The sequence below is a fragment of the Schistocerca gregaria genome, chromosome 2 (assembly GCF_023897955.1).
Source record: "Schistocerca gregaria isolate iqSchGreg1 chromosome 2, iqSchGreg1.2, whole genome shotgun sequence".
Lineage (NCBI taxonomy): Eukaryota > Metazoa > Arthropoda > Insecta > Orthoptera > Acrididae > Schistocerca > Schistocerca gregaria.
In genome coordinates this window covers 41,034,362-41,049,988 of record NC_064921.1, presented here as the reverse complement: position 1 = coordinate 41,049,988, position 15,627 = coordinate 41,034,362, and the positions used below count along the sequence as shown (strand labels likewise).

The following is a 15,627-nucleotide window of genomic DNA, read 5'->3' as shown; positions in this document are numbered from 1 at the left end:
GAAATTAACAACTCTGGCAATAAAATCAAATCAATATGGAATGTTGTTAGACAGAAGGTAGAAAAAGTAACCAATGGGTTAGGAAGTATTACTATTAAGGATAATGAGGCCATCCTAACCAACGCTACAAAAGTAGCTAATGTATTCAGCAACCATTCCTTAAGTGCAGGAAAAAAAAATGGTGAGAACAGTTCAAAAGAAGAAGCCAGGCAGTGCATGGAAGAGTCTGTTTTGAAAAAATTTAGTCAGATTAAGTGTCACCTAACAACCACTTGTGATATAAGTAAAATTATTAAATATTTGAAAAATAGATGTTCTATCAGAGTAAATGACATCTCCAATACGATATTAAAACAATGTAGAGCAATTACAGCTGATGATCTGAGTCACATATGTAATGAATCACTAACTTAAGGTATTTTTCCAGACAGGTTAAAATATGTCATTGTCAGGCTCCTCTACAAAAAGGGGGACACCACAGATGTCAATAATCATCGGCAAGTATTATTGCTCACAGCATTTTCTAAAATCGTTAAGAAAGCAATGTACTCGTAGTGGTTAGCCATCTCAACAGTAATGCGATACTTAGTAAATCACAGATCACATTTCAAAAATGCTGTTCCACTAAGACAGCAATATACAGTTTCACTGTCCACATAATAGTGTCTTTAAACAGTAAAATGTCACCAATATGAATTTTCTGTGACTTGTCAAAGCATTTGATTGTGTGAACCATGATATTATGTTACAGAAATTAGAGTTCTATGGTATAAATGGAATAGTATATGAGTGGTTTAAGTCGTTCCTACAGAACAGGAAGCAAAAAGTTTCTTTATATGGGTCAAGTGATTTAAGTAAGTTTGCCACTTCATCTAACTGGAGTGAAATTACACTCCTGGAAATGGAAAAAAGAACACATGACGCCGGTGTGTCAGACCCACCATACTTGCTCCGGACACTGCGAGAGGGCTGTACAAGCAATGATCACACGCACGGCACAGCGGACACACCAGGAACCGCGGTGTTGGCCGTCGAATGGCGCTAGCTGCGCAGCATTTGTGCACCGCCGCCGTCAGTGTCAGCCAGTTTGCCGTGGCATACGGAGCTCCATCGCAGTCTTTAACACTGGTAGCATGCCGCGACAGCGTGGACGTGAACCGTATGTGCAGTTGACGTACTTTGAGCGAGGGCGTATAGTGGGCATGCGGGAGGCCGGGTGGACGTACCGCCGAATTGCTCAACACGTGGGGCGTGAGGTCTCCACAGTACATCGATGTTGTCGCCAGCGGTCGGCGGAAGGTGCACGTGCCCGTCGACCTGGGACCGGACCGCAGCGACGCACGGATGCACGCCAAGACCGTGGGATCCTATGCAGTGCCGTAGGGGACAGCACCGCCACTTCCCAGCATATTAGGGACACTGTTGCTCCTGGGGTATCGGCGAGGACCATTCGCAACAGTCTCCATGAAGCTGGGCTACGGTCCCGCACACCGTTTGGCCGTCTTCCGCTCACGCCCCAACATCGTGCAGCCCGCCTCCAGTGGTGTCGCGACAGGCGTGAATGGAGGGACGAATGGAGACGTGTCGTCTTCAGCGATGAGAGTCGCTTCTGCCTTGGTACCAATGATGGTCGTATGCGTGTTTGGCGCCGTGCAGGTGAGCGCCACAATCAGGACTGCATACGACCGAGGCACACAGGGACAACACCCGGCATCATGGTGTGGGGAGCGATCTCCTACACTGGCCGTACACCTCTGGTGATCGTCGAGGGGACACTGAATAGTGCACGGTACATCCAAACCGTCATCGAACCCATCGTTCTACCATTCCTAGACCGGCAAGGGAACTTGCTGTTCCAACAGGACAATGCACGTCCGCATGTATCCCGTGCCACCGAACTTGCTCTAGAAGGTGTAAGTCAACTACCCTGGCCAGCAACATCTCCGGATCTGTCCCCCATTGAGCATGATTGGGACTGGATGAAGCATCGTCTCACGCGGTCTGCACGTCCAGCACGAACGCTGGTCCAACTGAGGCGCCAGGTGGAAATGGCATGGCAAGCCGTTCCACAGGACTACATCCAGCATCTCTACGATCGTCTCCGTGGGAGAATAGCAGCCTGCATTGCTGCGAAAGGTGGATATACACTGTACTAGTGCCGACATTGTGCATGCTCTGTTGCCTGTGTCTATGTGCCTGTGGAATAGTATATGAGTGGTTTAAGTCGTTCCTACAGAACAGGAAGCAAAAAGTTTCTTTATATGGGTCAAGTGATTTAAGTAAGTTTGCCACTTCATCTAACTGGAGTGAAATGTATATTAGGTGTTCCACAGAGTTCAATGAGGGGTCCCTTTCTGTTCTTGATGTATGTGAACGACCTCCCTTCCTATCTGAAACAGGAAGCTGAACTGGCACCGTTTGCTGATGATACAAGCATCATTATTAATCTGGTAAAAGAAACTCCAATTGAAAATGATATAAATAAGGTAATTGCAAAAGTCATTAATTGGTTTTCTGCCAATGCGCTTGCTCTAAACTTTGAAAAAACACAGTACATCCAATTTTCTGCTGCAAAAACTACAGTTCCTTCCATAAATATAACTCATCAACAGAAGTCAGTAGACAGGGTAGAGCATACTAAGTTTTTGGGTGTACACATAGATGAGAATCTTAATGGGGAAATTCATATTTTGGATCTTCTACAGCGACTAGGTTCAGCAACTTTTGCAATCAGATTAATTGCCAATTTTGAGGATATAGAAATTAGTAAGCTAACATACTTTGCATACTTTCACTCTCTGATGTCATACAGAATAATGTTTTGGGGTAACTCAGCATTTAGCCAAAAAGTATTCACTGCTCAAAAGAAAGTGGTTAGAATAATGTGTGAGGTTCATATTCGCACATCTTGTAGAAATCCTTTTGAAAGATTGAGAATTTTTACAACAGCCTCACAGCACATTTATTCACTAATGAAATTTGTCCTCAGCGAGATGGAGCAGTTTAAAAACAACAGTGGCATTCAAGAATATAATAGCAGAAAAAAGAAAGACTTACACTATCCTTCACTCAACCTATCTTTGGCACCAAAAGGTGTAAGATATGTTGGTATAAAAATTTTCGACAAATCACCAGACAGACAGCAGTAATAGCTTCAAACAGTATATTTATTGAAGAAAATTGTTTCTCTGGACTTTAATAATTATTGAGACAAAAATATTTTATGTCAGGTACATACCTTAAACATACCGCTTTTTTCAGGTATGGGTTGCCACATATGACTTGGTTTTCCTCTTATGTCTTTCACTATCAATGTGTGAACACATTCAAACTGGCGTCTGTTTAATCGGAATTTTTCCCTGAATACTTGATCGGGAACTTCCGTAGGCAACACGTAATCACCATGTGTGATTTTACTATTAATATTGTCCGCAAGGTCATTAATATACAACATGAACAGCAAGGGTCCCAACACACTTCCCCGGGGCACACCTGAAGTTACTTCTACATCTGACGATAACTTTCCGTCCAAGATCAAACATGATGTGTCGTCCCTACATACAGTCCTCAATCGAGTCACGAATTTCACTCGATACCCCATATGATCGTACTTTCACGATAACCGTAGGTGAGGCATTGAGTCAAATAGTTTTCGGAAATCAAGAAACACTGCATTTACCTGGTTGCCTTCATCCAAAGCTTTTAGTATGTCACGTGAGCAAAGTGCGAGTTGTGTTTCACGTAATGGACGTTTTCGAAAACCATGCTCGCTAGCGCTGACGAGGTCATTCTGTTCAAGATACCTCATTATGTTTGAGGTCACAATATGTTCTAAGATTCTCTAGCAAATCTAAGTGAAGGGTAGTGGATGTTAGTTTTGCAAGTCACTTCTGTTGCCCTTCTTATAGACGCGTGCGACACGTGCCTCTTTCAAGAACTGGTCACAGTTTTTTGTTCGTGGGATCTACGACAGATAATAGCTAGAACAGGAGCTAACTCAGCCGCAAATTCAGTATCGATTCTGACAGAGATTCCACCAGGGTCTGGAAGTTTGTTCAATTTCAGCGATTTCAGATGTTTCTCAGTACCATGGACACTAATACTTATTTCATTCATCTTTTTGGTGGTACGAGGATTAAACTGTGGCAGTTCTCGTGGGTTTTCCTTCGTAAAGGTACATTTTCGTGCGATCTGTTACGACGGCCTTCTCAATGCTCGACTGTCCGTGTTCGTCAGCGCACGAGACGTGCGCGGTCTCGGTTTAGTTGTGGCCGACCACCCGCGGTTTCCGTTCGAGGCTCATCTCACCTCACCGACACTCGACTCGGGCAGATTTACAGGAACTGAAGAGTCGCCGGCGGCGAGCACGCGGTGCGCATCCCGAGGTCGCCGAGCTGAGCTGAGCTCTCCCCGCCCCTCTCCACCCTCCCCTTCCCACCTCGCCGCCTTTTATACTGACTGCTCTGCCTCCCGCGACGCCTGGTCAGCCTGCCTCACACAGCGTCGCAAGGCTACTTTTGATCAGGCAGTGAATAGTGTTAAAAATGAATGTAACAGCCACAGGCATAATACACAAACTAGTAAAACACCATCCTGTGCGGCAAATCCTCCAATTAAGTCATTAATGTTTATAGACGAGTCAAAGTCTATTTTATAAGAAGTCTGTGCGGGTTGAAGAACACACTTTAACCTCTCTAATGTTCAAAACGGTCTTTCTGCCTGTGTTAGACACACTGGCAGGGTGCAAAGTATTTTCAGAGCAACAGAGACGTTTTGGAAAACATTGTTCACTTCATACTCCGATTCCTTATATACTATTAATACAAAGCGTGTGTAAAAAATTTTATAGGCGCTAGAGACGTGGAGGTAAAATAGTCTCTGACTCGGATCTGCAGGTGGAGGCTACTCGATAGGATGTCTCGCCAGGAGGTGTTACAGAACTGAGAAGGGAAATGGATAGGCTGAAGTTAGACACATTGCGCATTAGGGACAGAAAGAGCAAGACCGCAGGTTTACAAATGCGGGTAATGCAAGAGCCGTACGGTCTGACGCACTGCTGCTCGGTCCCCGCGCAGCGCATTAGTGCCGAGGTCCGGTGCGCCGGCCAGCCTGCGGATGGTTTTTACGGTGGTTTTCCATCTACCTCAGCGAATGCGAGTTGGTTCCCCTTATTCCGTCTCAGTTACAATGTCACGGCGATTGCTGCGCAAACAGTCTCCACGTACGCGTACACCGAAGCTACTCTATCATGTGAACATTTGCGGTTAAGCGGTTATACTCGTTTCGTACGAGACGTTCTCGGAGGGGAGGTGGTGGGGGGGGGGGGGCGGGGGGAGGAGGGGTGGCACTGGGAGCCGAACCGCACAATAACTCTGGGTTCAATGTGGGACGGTGGTAGTGTGGGTGGGCTGTTGTGGGGTTGTGAACCACTGAGGGCTATGGCGGGACGAAGCTTCTCCGTCGTTTCAAGTTTCACGGTTTAATACATGCATACAGTGCAACAGTATATATAATAACGAATATGAAATCAGGAATGCCTGTAGCCTGCTATGAACAACATAGCGAACGGATTATAGTAGCCAAAGTTGTCCGCAAACGGTAGCTGAGTGGTCAGCGCGACAGACTGTCAATCCTAAGGCGCCGGTTCGATTCCCGGCTGGGTCGGAGATTTTCTCCTAACCATCATCATTTCATCCCCATCGACGCGCAAGTCGCCGAAGTGGCGTCAAATTGAAGGCTTGCACCCGGCGAACGGTCTACCTGGCGGGAGGCCCTAGTCACACGACATTCATTTAGTAGCCAAAGTACGCACGAAGCCGTCATCCACCGTACAGCTACAAGTGCCAACTAGCTCCATAGATACTGAAAAGACTGAAAGTACGTATAAGGAGATAAGAGAAATTATTCAAATGATTAGGGAGCGCGAAAATTTAATTGTGATACGGGTTAGAAATTCGGTAATAGGAAAAGGAAGACAATGAAAACTATAGGAGAAAATGGACTGCAGAAAGCGAGTGAAAGAGGGAGCTGCCTGGTAGCTTTTTCCACCGCTGATACTTAGTTTAAAAAATAATGAAAGAATGTTGTATACATGGATGATAGAGGAAAGTGTCAGATACATTGAACAATGATAAGACCGATTTAGAAACCGGTTTTGAACCCGGAAAATATTTGCAGTGGTCCATTAGCACTCTGACCATAGTTATTGTTTGTCAACTGTAGATTAAAAATGAAGACATTGCAGAGAGATGGGCCAGACCCAAACTTCCATATGCGGTCAACCATATATGGCCCACTGATAGCGGAATGGTAAGTAAGGTGACCGCTCGTTATAAGCGGGAAATCCAGACTCGAGTACCAATCGGGCACAGAATTTTTCATCTCCTCATTCCATTCTGCAGCTGAGGGTAGTCCTTAATTGGAAATGTGGTGCTACAGAAGAGTGCTGAAGATTAGATGGGAAGATCCTACAGAGGTTATGCAAAAGAACGTGCTCCCTGTATAGCAGCAGTTTATCGTTAAGTCGCTGGAGCAACGAAGGGTACCTAGCGACTGGTAAGGGGCGCAAGGTCTTCCAGTTTTCAAGAACGGTCGTAGGACATGTGTACATAATTACAGGCCTACATCTGTTATATAACTACGCAACATATTTTATACTGATGTATTATGACGTACTTGAAGAACCAATATCCCCTCTATAAAAATCAACATGGAGTCCGTAAGAACAGATCGTGCGAAACTCAGCTCGCTCTGTTCTTTCATGAGATCCCCAGCACTGTAAACAGGATCGCTCAGGTAGATGCAGTGTTCCTTGACTTCAGGAAGGCATTTGACACCCTCCCGCACTGCAGTTTAGTGAAGAAAATACGAGCGTACCAAGTACGGACCGAGATTTGTGACTGAATTCATGACATCCTTGCAGGTAGAACTTAGCACTTCTCTCTTAACGTAACAAAATCGACCGATGGAGGGGTATTTAGGGAGTACCCCAAAGAAGGGCCACTACTGTTAATATAAATGATCTAGTAGGAAGCGTCGAAAGCTCTTTAAGACTGTTCACAGACGATGCGGTTGTCTGTAGGGAAGTAGCAACGACAGAAGACATAAGGAGCCGCAGAGGGCCGATGAATGCTGATGCTCTGGCAGTAGATCCTCAATGCAAATAGATGTAACATATTGGGCACACATAGGAATTGTAAAGTTTTTAGGAGTATATATGCAGGGCGACCTTAAGTAGAATGACCACATAAAACAAACAGTATGAAAAGCAGATGCCAGACAGAGATTAATAGGAAGAACCCTAAGGAAATGTAATTCATCCACTATAAAAAATGGCTTCCACCGTGCTTGTCCTTCGATCCCCGAGTACTGTTCATCAATGTAGGACCCTTACCAGTAAGAACGGAAAGGAGAAATAGACAAGATCCGACGAAGAAGTGCTCTTTCTTTCGTCGGGGGATCGTTTAGTCGGCGCGAGAGCGTTACAAAGTGCTCAGAAAACTCCAGAGGCAGACGCTGTGAGAGAGGTGCTGTGCATCACCCCGAGAAGTACTACTGAAATTTTGAGACAGTACTGTACGGGAAGAGAAGATCACCATATTACTTTCTCCCACATACGCCTAGCTAATGAACACAACGAGGAAATTCGGGAAATTTAAGCTAATACAGAGGCTTACTGACAATCATTCTAGTCACGCGCAATTCGCGAATAGAATAGGGATGGGGGAAAGAATTACTGGTAGCACGAGTAGCCTCTGTCACGGGCTGTGGTTTATGGGCCATCGATGTGGATATAGAACGGGTAGCTTTGAGAGAGGAAATGATGAAGGCTGCGGCAGAAATCCTTGGATATTGAACAATACACTGAACCTAAAAGATGGAAGCAAAAGATATAAAAGTCCATCAAATGAAGCAGGCAAAAGGGAATACGGACGTAAACGAGAGCAAGAGCAAACTGGCTAACAAAGAGTGGATGGATGACAAATACAAGGTTGTAGAAGCTTGCATGACTAAGGGCAAGACATCCGGCCTACAGGAAAATTAAAGAGTAAACCTGTGTAGAGAAGATAAGCAGCTGTATCAATATAAAGTGCTCAGATGGCAAGTCGGTACTAAGTACAGGAGAGAAAGCTGGACGTTGGAAGGAAAGTATAGAAGGACTACTTAAGGGGATGTATCAGACAGCCGAAATATCCTCAGACTTGGAGCAAAATGTGATAATTCCTACTCAATTAAAAGTAGGTGCTGACAGGTGTGAAAATTACCGAAGCTTTAGTTTAATAAATAATGGCTGCAAAATACTGCTCGAATTATTTGTAGAAAATGAAAAAATTTGTGGCTCGCGATCGCGCTGAAAATTAGTATGTATTCTGGAGAAGTGTACGAACACGTATAATGTTAGAATACAGGCTGCAAAAAGACAAAGCTACATTTGTAGCATTTATACTCAGAGCAAGCTTTTGACAATGTTGACTGAAACACACTGTTTGAAATTCTGAAGGTAGGAGGTATCAAAACACACGTTTTCCACATGTTGTACAGGAGTCCTACAGCAGGGAAGGGCTGAGGACTTGAAAGGGAACGGGAGAAGGAAGAGAGGGTTATGGCGTATCTCTGTCCTTATACACTGAGCCAGCAATAAAGGAAACCGAGGAGGAATTAAGAAAAGGAGGATCAAAATGTAGACTGGCTGAACAAGAAAAGCCTTTCTAAAAACGAAGAGAAATTTGTGAACAACTAATATAAGTTTAAGTCTCTGGTGTGCAGCCTTGTAGGAAAGTTAAATGTGGACGGCAAGCAATTCAGACACGGATAGAATAGAAGCTTTTGATACATGGTGCTACAGAAGAACATTGAAAATCAGATGGGTATATCGAATAACTGAATCTAACTGGGCAAAGAAGAAAAATTTGTAACACAACTTGACGAAAAGAAGATATCATTTCATAGGATACATCCTGAGACGACATTAGCGTAGAAGGCAGAGGCAATAGTGAGAACAGACTGGAAACCATGTAGTGGTTAAGGGAACACGGCGAACGATTAAAGCCGAAACACATCTTTGAACGTGAAATAATGAAAACGTTTGTGCTGCCACTATTCGGTAATTGCACGTGTTTTGCAGAATTCTTGCTATAAATGTTGCATAAAGATTAAGAAACGAGAAACATATCACGCACAGAAATCAGCAAATGTATTGCTAGATAGCACTTTCCACCTCGAGTTTTCGAATCTGCACTAAGTGCACAATGTTGCCACAGGGTATGCATGTCGATCACGTCATTACAGTGTTGTCGAGGTGCCACTTTGTACCGGAAATATATGGACCAACTTATTTGGTTAGAAATTTATTTGAACCTGTGTTAATGTGAAAAACACCGCTGCCAGGTTTGAGTGCTCTCTGTTTGAGATGAGGTGGCCCCAAGATGGCGGCTCCTGGCAGCAACTGTCTCTACGGTGGCCGTCACTCCGCAAGAAATGTCGTGCAGGCCGAGAGTTGAGGTACTGGTCGACGTCTGTCTGTAAATACATTTAAGCGCATGCAGAAATAGCCGAATCAAATTACTGACGCATTTACCCGTGAGGTTAAAGAGGGTTTGTATTCCGGAATCTCGAACCACTGTTCGGTGAAACATTTTCTAGTAATGGGGAGGCAACAGGACCGGGACTCAACCGCAGTCAAGTTTCTATCAGAACGTATTTACGGCTTTGTAACTGTGGGTCCGTCTTATGTGTTCCACATCTGACAGGTCTCCAAACCTGACGGTATCTGGGAACTCGAGGCAATTCAAAAGAACTGACGTTGTGCTGCTGAGTACGACGAGTCGTCTGATGCAGCTGCGAGCCTCGGCCTGCTCCCACAGCTGCCACGCCGCTACACTCGCCTCCGTCACCAGCTCGACGATTCCTTCGCGCCTCAGCGTGTTTCCTGTCAACTTTGCCCTTCTTTCGGTCCAGCTGTGACGTAGAGCTCTTTTATTCTACGACTCTCATTTAGTACCCCTTGGAATGATTTTCCACCTATCCCTCTAATCTCGTTGACTCTTCTGTCACGTCGCATTGGTAAGCTTCATTCCTCTCGTTCTCTCGACTATATAATGAGCCACTGCTGTCGGCTACTGACGGTTCCAGATGCGTGACAGTGACACGAGGAGGCGGAATCATGGAAGAGGCGCGCGGCCGAGGCTGTGAGAAGCGCCGCTTCCGGTCCGCCCGCCACCTTCCTGCTCTCGCCGGCCCACCAACTACACGATGTCGCAGTATTAGTCGAAATGGGCCTTCTGTGTCTCCCTATTGTTCCTTCAGGAGCCGTTGACACGAGTTGACAAAACGTGACAGATCGGCACGTTAGATTACCGTATTAATGAGTCACGAGTCGAATATTTGTGAGTAACAGTGTGCAGACACGCGCCCTGCTAACTGCTACACGAGATGGGCCTCCGGTGAAGAAGAGGGCGCGCTGCGACTCGGCTGCGAGGCGGTATCGCGGAAGTGCGAGGCGGCCGGCCGCCCTCGTACAGGCCACAGGCCACACTGGACGAGCGCACGGGGAACGGCGCTCCGAGCACCACTCAGAAAATTCGACAGCCGAAACGACGAGCCTCGTCACGTTCCGGCCCCCTTCTGTTGTAAAACCTTCCAATTCCGGTGCAGGCTGTTACCTGTTACGAATATTGAACGTAGCGTATACGTTGCTCCGCGTAAAGGAAGAGTTGAGTGCATCGGTGCGACAGACACCGTGAGCCGCCCGGTCTCTCGCCGCGTTCCCTGGGGAGGGGGGGGGGGGGGGGGGGGAGGAGGGGGTCGTGAGCCAAGCACACGCACCGGCACGCCCTCTTCACTGGCCGCCCACGTTCCTCTTCTACCTCTTACCGTAGTCAGCTCCTAGTGTACAACTACACGGGAAACTGGCAATTTTTTTCCGTTTTGTTTTCTTCTTTAGGACCTGAAATCCTTCATAAATTGTGTACAGATTCCATCATTTATCTGGAGCTGCGAACGCGAGGTGGACCGACAAGGTCTCTTACTTGTTGAATTTGCCGCGACAAGAAAACACCTAGAGAACTGCCGTATGGGGGCATGAACTGCCGAAATAAAGAAATAATCTGGACCGGCTTGCACGCAAAAAGCTGAAGATCGTGAAATCGTGAAGTGTGAAGCCCAGCAGTGGGCGTTAAGCGGCTTCTGAGGTCGACGATGATGTTGACGATAAGGCGTTTCTGACTTTCGAGACCACGTCTGCTCCCACCGACTACGTTCCTGCGCTCTTTGCATAGAGTCCTACACAACACACAGCTAGCTGTCTCAGGCCTTCCACGATTTTGTCCGCCTCGTGGCTCTCGCGAGCAAACGTGTCCTCCCCATCAGCAGTGCTTCGGTTCTACGCGGTCCCTGCACGTGCGAGCCACATTTCCTACCTATCCGAGACTTGTTGGTTTACTCTCTGACCGATCTTCGATTGCCACACGAGGTCCTATAGCAACCCGTTTTTCTGCCTCCGCACCCGTCCATATCTCCCACTACGCCAGAGACCTACCTCGAGATTGTTCGTTTAAATACTAGCACTTTCTCATCCTCCGTCTTCGTGGTACTCGAGGTTCGATATAACGTTACCGGAAGTACTGTTGCACTGCGTTACATGCTTTACGTTGCAACTACTGCAGTGTGTCCCTGATGTTATTATCCACTTGATCCTGAAGTAGGTTCAGGAAGTATCGCTGTTCCGCAGTTTTATCTACCGCTTTATGTAGTAGTTGTTAAAACTCGTCTCAGGCAAATTCAGAGCTCCCGTCTCCAGCGTTGTGCGCTCCATACTGGCCCTCTGTGCAACACCGGCACCCCCGCCTTCCCACATTCCTCGCCATCCCTAAACTGGAAGCAAGTGCTTACGGTCCTGGCAGCCGGTCTCGGGACACTATATCGACGTCTGTCATCGCGCGCGCTTCGTGAGGACTGCAGACGTAGGAACAATACTTCAGAATACATCCCACCAGCGTCTCGTACACAGTTTCCCTCCCCAAAGCCGTTCCGAGACAGAATATCTGCCGCATTTGTGATTTCAGAGATTCCAGACGCACTTCGCATCACTTCGGAGCACTGTTTTCACATTCGCGAGCGGTGCGTGAGCTGCTCGGCTCGCGCCCCGACGAGCCTTTTCCAGTTGCGCGCCCATCTCACGCGCTGCAGCGAATGTCGACGCCAGTGTTCAGAGCCCGACACGACGAGCGAGGGACGAGTTCGCTCATTCGTCGCGCAACGCATCGCTACGGAAGGTTCTCGTGGACGGCGGCGTCCTGTGCTGCACGCACCGCTCTCATTGCCTAGTCGGCCACCACTCTTATGTGGACGCTTCGCGGGCCAAGTTGGGCCTCTGCCTCAACTCGAAGCTGGTTTCCCAGCAGAGGAGTCGGCTGAGGAGGGTGGGGGGCGCGGGCAGCGCACCAGCCGCCACCCCGTCACACTCTGTCCTCACCCCGCTCTCTGCCACTGTGACATTCGAGGACTTTGTCCTGGCAACACCTGCTAGGCACTGTGTGGGATCTAAACGTACGTCATTATCCAGTTGTCTGGTCATACGTTCCCAGAAGCTGTACTTTGTTTAGTTCGTGTCGATTAAGTTATTATTGCAATGTGTGTATTTCGATTTACTTTTTTCGTTCGAATAGCTACTTCAACCACACATATATAAAAATGGATCTCTCTCTGTCTGTCTGTGTGTGTGTGTGTGTGTGGGTACCACCTCTTCTCCATTTGAGTGATCCAACAAAACTTGGTACACACATCCCTTACTGCTACGTAATAAGTAACCGCTGTCGGTGTAAGAACCACCCACCTATCGTAGTTCAGGAGATATAACGTCATAAACAACGATATGTATGAAAAGCTGACACATCATACATGACGTTTACATTACTTCTGTGCTACTAAGTGTATAGACAATAAATTTCGCAGACACTCTCCACATATGCTGCTAAACGCATCTACAAAATTATACCATGGTACCACACATCGATCAGGATATATGGCGTCAGAAACGTATAAACTCTATTTGATATATGTTTCACAGACCATATACACATACGCTGCTTTGTGTACCTGCACAAATGGGCTACATCATTTATGACACACAGATCAAGAGATACCATGTCTTATATGCTGAGATGGGTGAAAAACTTTTGCATCATGCACGAAGTTTTAATACATTTATTCTTCACTACTAAAATACTTCTAAGTGAAGTCAACTTGAGAAAATCCCTTACACCTGCTTTTTATAGATTTGAACTACGAAGTTCAAGTAGCTGTAGGCAAAAACAATAGCTGTAAGGAGGCCTTGCCGTTGACACATATGCAAAATCGCCGTTGTAGACATGCCAAGCAGCTGTATTTGTTCGTACGACTGTTTCACGATTTCGAAGTTGCTTTCAGAAATATATGGAAATGAAATTTTTTCGACATTACACTACAAACACAGTTCAAGTTTTGTTACCATATCTAATAGAAAACTGGCAAAATGAAAAATCGGCCAATGTCACGTTTATGAGCTATTTAAATATAAAAGTCATAAAATATACACTAATTAACATACCTAATTATAATTTTTTGTGAAAATTGCACGTCTTCTTATGGCATTTATAAACTGAATGCAAAATCCCAGTTTTAATTGCAGATATAAATTTTGAATTATCGATATTTCTAAGAGATTGTAAATAAGTTTGTAAAGTTTCTTTAGTTTAAATATTCTTTATTAAAACAACGTTTTTTAAGATAATGGTTATTAATACGTAATTAGAGGCAAGAAGATGCGGATTTTCATAAAAAATTCCAATTAGATATGTGTTAATTGGCAAATTTTTGATCAATTTTATGTCTAAATGGTGTACGGATTTGAACTGGACGAAACAATAAAACTAAAACAAAAAGGCTATCGGACGATTCGAACCGGCGACCGATTCTACGCCCCTCTGCCATTCTTTGAAACTACCGAATGAGGAAATGGCCTGTCGTTAAACGTTGCCTTTCTTTTAGAGAATAAAATTTCCTCTGAAATCTTCAGAGTCGATTTGCTCGGTGATGTTTTTAGAGTTGCGTGTAAATGATTTGGCTGACTGATGTTTGAGTTCTGAACTTGACAAGGTACGAATACACAAAATTTTAAACATCCAACTGCGGTGCCGTTGCGCCGCCAGCTGGCTCCTACTCAGCCGCCGCCACGGCGCCCCCGTGCCAGTGCCAGCTGCAGCGCTGGCGCAGGTGTCGCAGACAAAAAGCACCGGCGAGCGCCGCCTCGATAAAAAGGTAAGAAGTGTAGCTGTGCTGCCTGCAAACGGCCGTCGAGCAGGGAGGGAGGACTCACCGATGTTGACGAGCTTGACGCCGTCGGCGGCGACGGCGGCGAGCGCCGTGGCGACGTTCTCGAGCGCGTGGTGGTGGTTGGCAGGCCGGCGCACCCAGGCGGGCCGCAGCGGCCGCCGCTGCAGCGCCTCCACCAGCTGGCAGAGGCGCGTGCCGTCGCGCAGGTCGGCCGCCAGGTCGCGCACCGCCGGGCCCCCGCCGCCGCCGCGCAGCTGCTCGTTCACCCAGTTGCGGAACGTGTTGGCCTGCAACACCGCCCCCACTCACTTACTCACTGCTCTCGCAAAGCTGTATCTCAAAGATTTAAACTGAAAACTTGGTACCGTCTCGTTTCTTCATTCCATTATATCTCAGTTTAGTATTCCCATTTTCAAAATCATGAAAATCGTTAGTTTATAATATCTGTTTGGGAAAAAATTTCAAATAGTCACATCTGGCAATGTCGTATGAAACATATAAATCTACCTCAGAAAGTTTTATTAAACGAATTAGAATTGCTTCCGTTGTTGAGATTTTTATGCAGACACTCTAGTTATAGACAATAAATGTTTTATAATAATTTCAAAAATTATTCCATACATATTAACTAATTAGTTATGGAACAAAACGAGCAAATTTCATTGCAATCTATAAGAAACGTGTAAAACTAACTCCGCGGTGTCCTTTTCACGACTAGAGTTTAGGACTACTTTTGACCTCACGTACACGTGGAGACTGACTTAGGAATTAATTGAAACGTTTCGATTCGTTCGCTCAGGCTGTCACTGACTGTTTTCTCTCCTAGGTCCTCGAAATCTAGTAGGTTCGAGTTTCGTATGTAGTAATCGATCAATTTTTTTATCAGATTTTCCATCGTACATTGGAGAATCTATTGTAATGGTTTCAAAATCAAATACACCATTAAGCACAATTTCGATGCACTTAACGAACGTCAATATGAACGTTAATTTCGGTATCTGTATTAGGAATATTTAGACTATTCTTATTTTTCTCATTGACAGCTCTTAATATTGTTCACTTATTAAGAATAAAAATTTATTAATTACTTTCTAAAATAACTGTTGCAATAGCACTGACAAATTCAATTATCATTTTCATCTGCTATAGTTATTTCTAAATAGTGAACAGTATCAAAAATTGGAACAAATATCGCATAATGTGGTTCATGATTTACAGATGTGCCAAATTCGACTTTAGACTGAAATGGAGCAATAATATTAGTTTTACAGCGAAAATAACCATCATTTTTACAAACATACCATCTGCTAAACTAAA

At 45.5% G+C, this 15,627-nt stretch overlaps 1 protein-coding gene across 1 annotated transcript in view; it reads right to left on the bottom strand.

Moving 5' to 3' along the window:
- The window catches only part of LOC126336284 (filamin-A), a 1,048,954-nt gene that overhangs the window by 872,555 nt on the left and 160,772 nt on the right, over positions 1-15,627 (bottom strand). Inside the window, 1 exon segment of the mRNA XM_049999806.1 lies at positions 14,354-14,597. Within this exon segment, the coding sequence (XP_049855763.1) occupies positions 14,354-14,597 (244 nt within the window).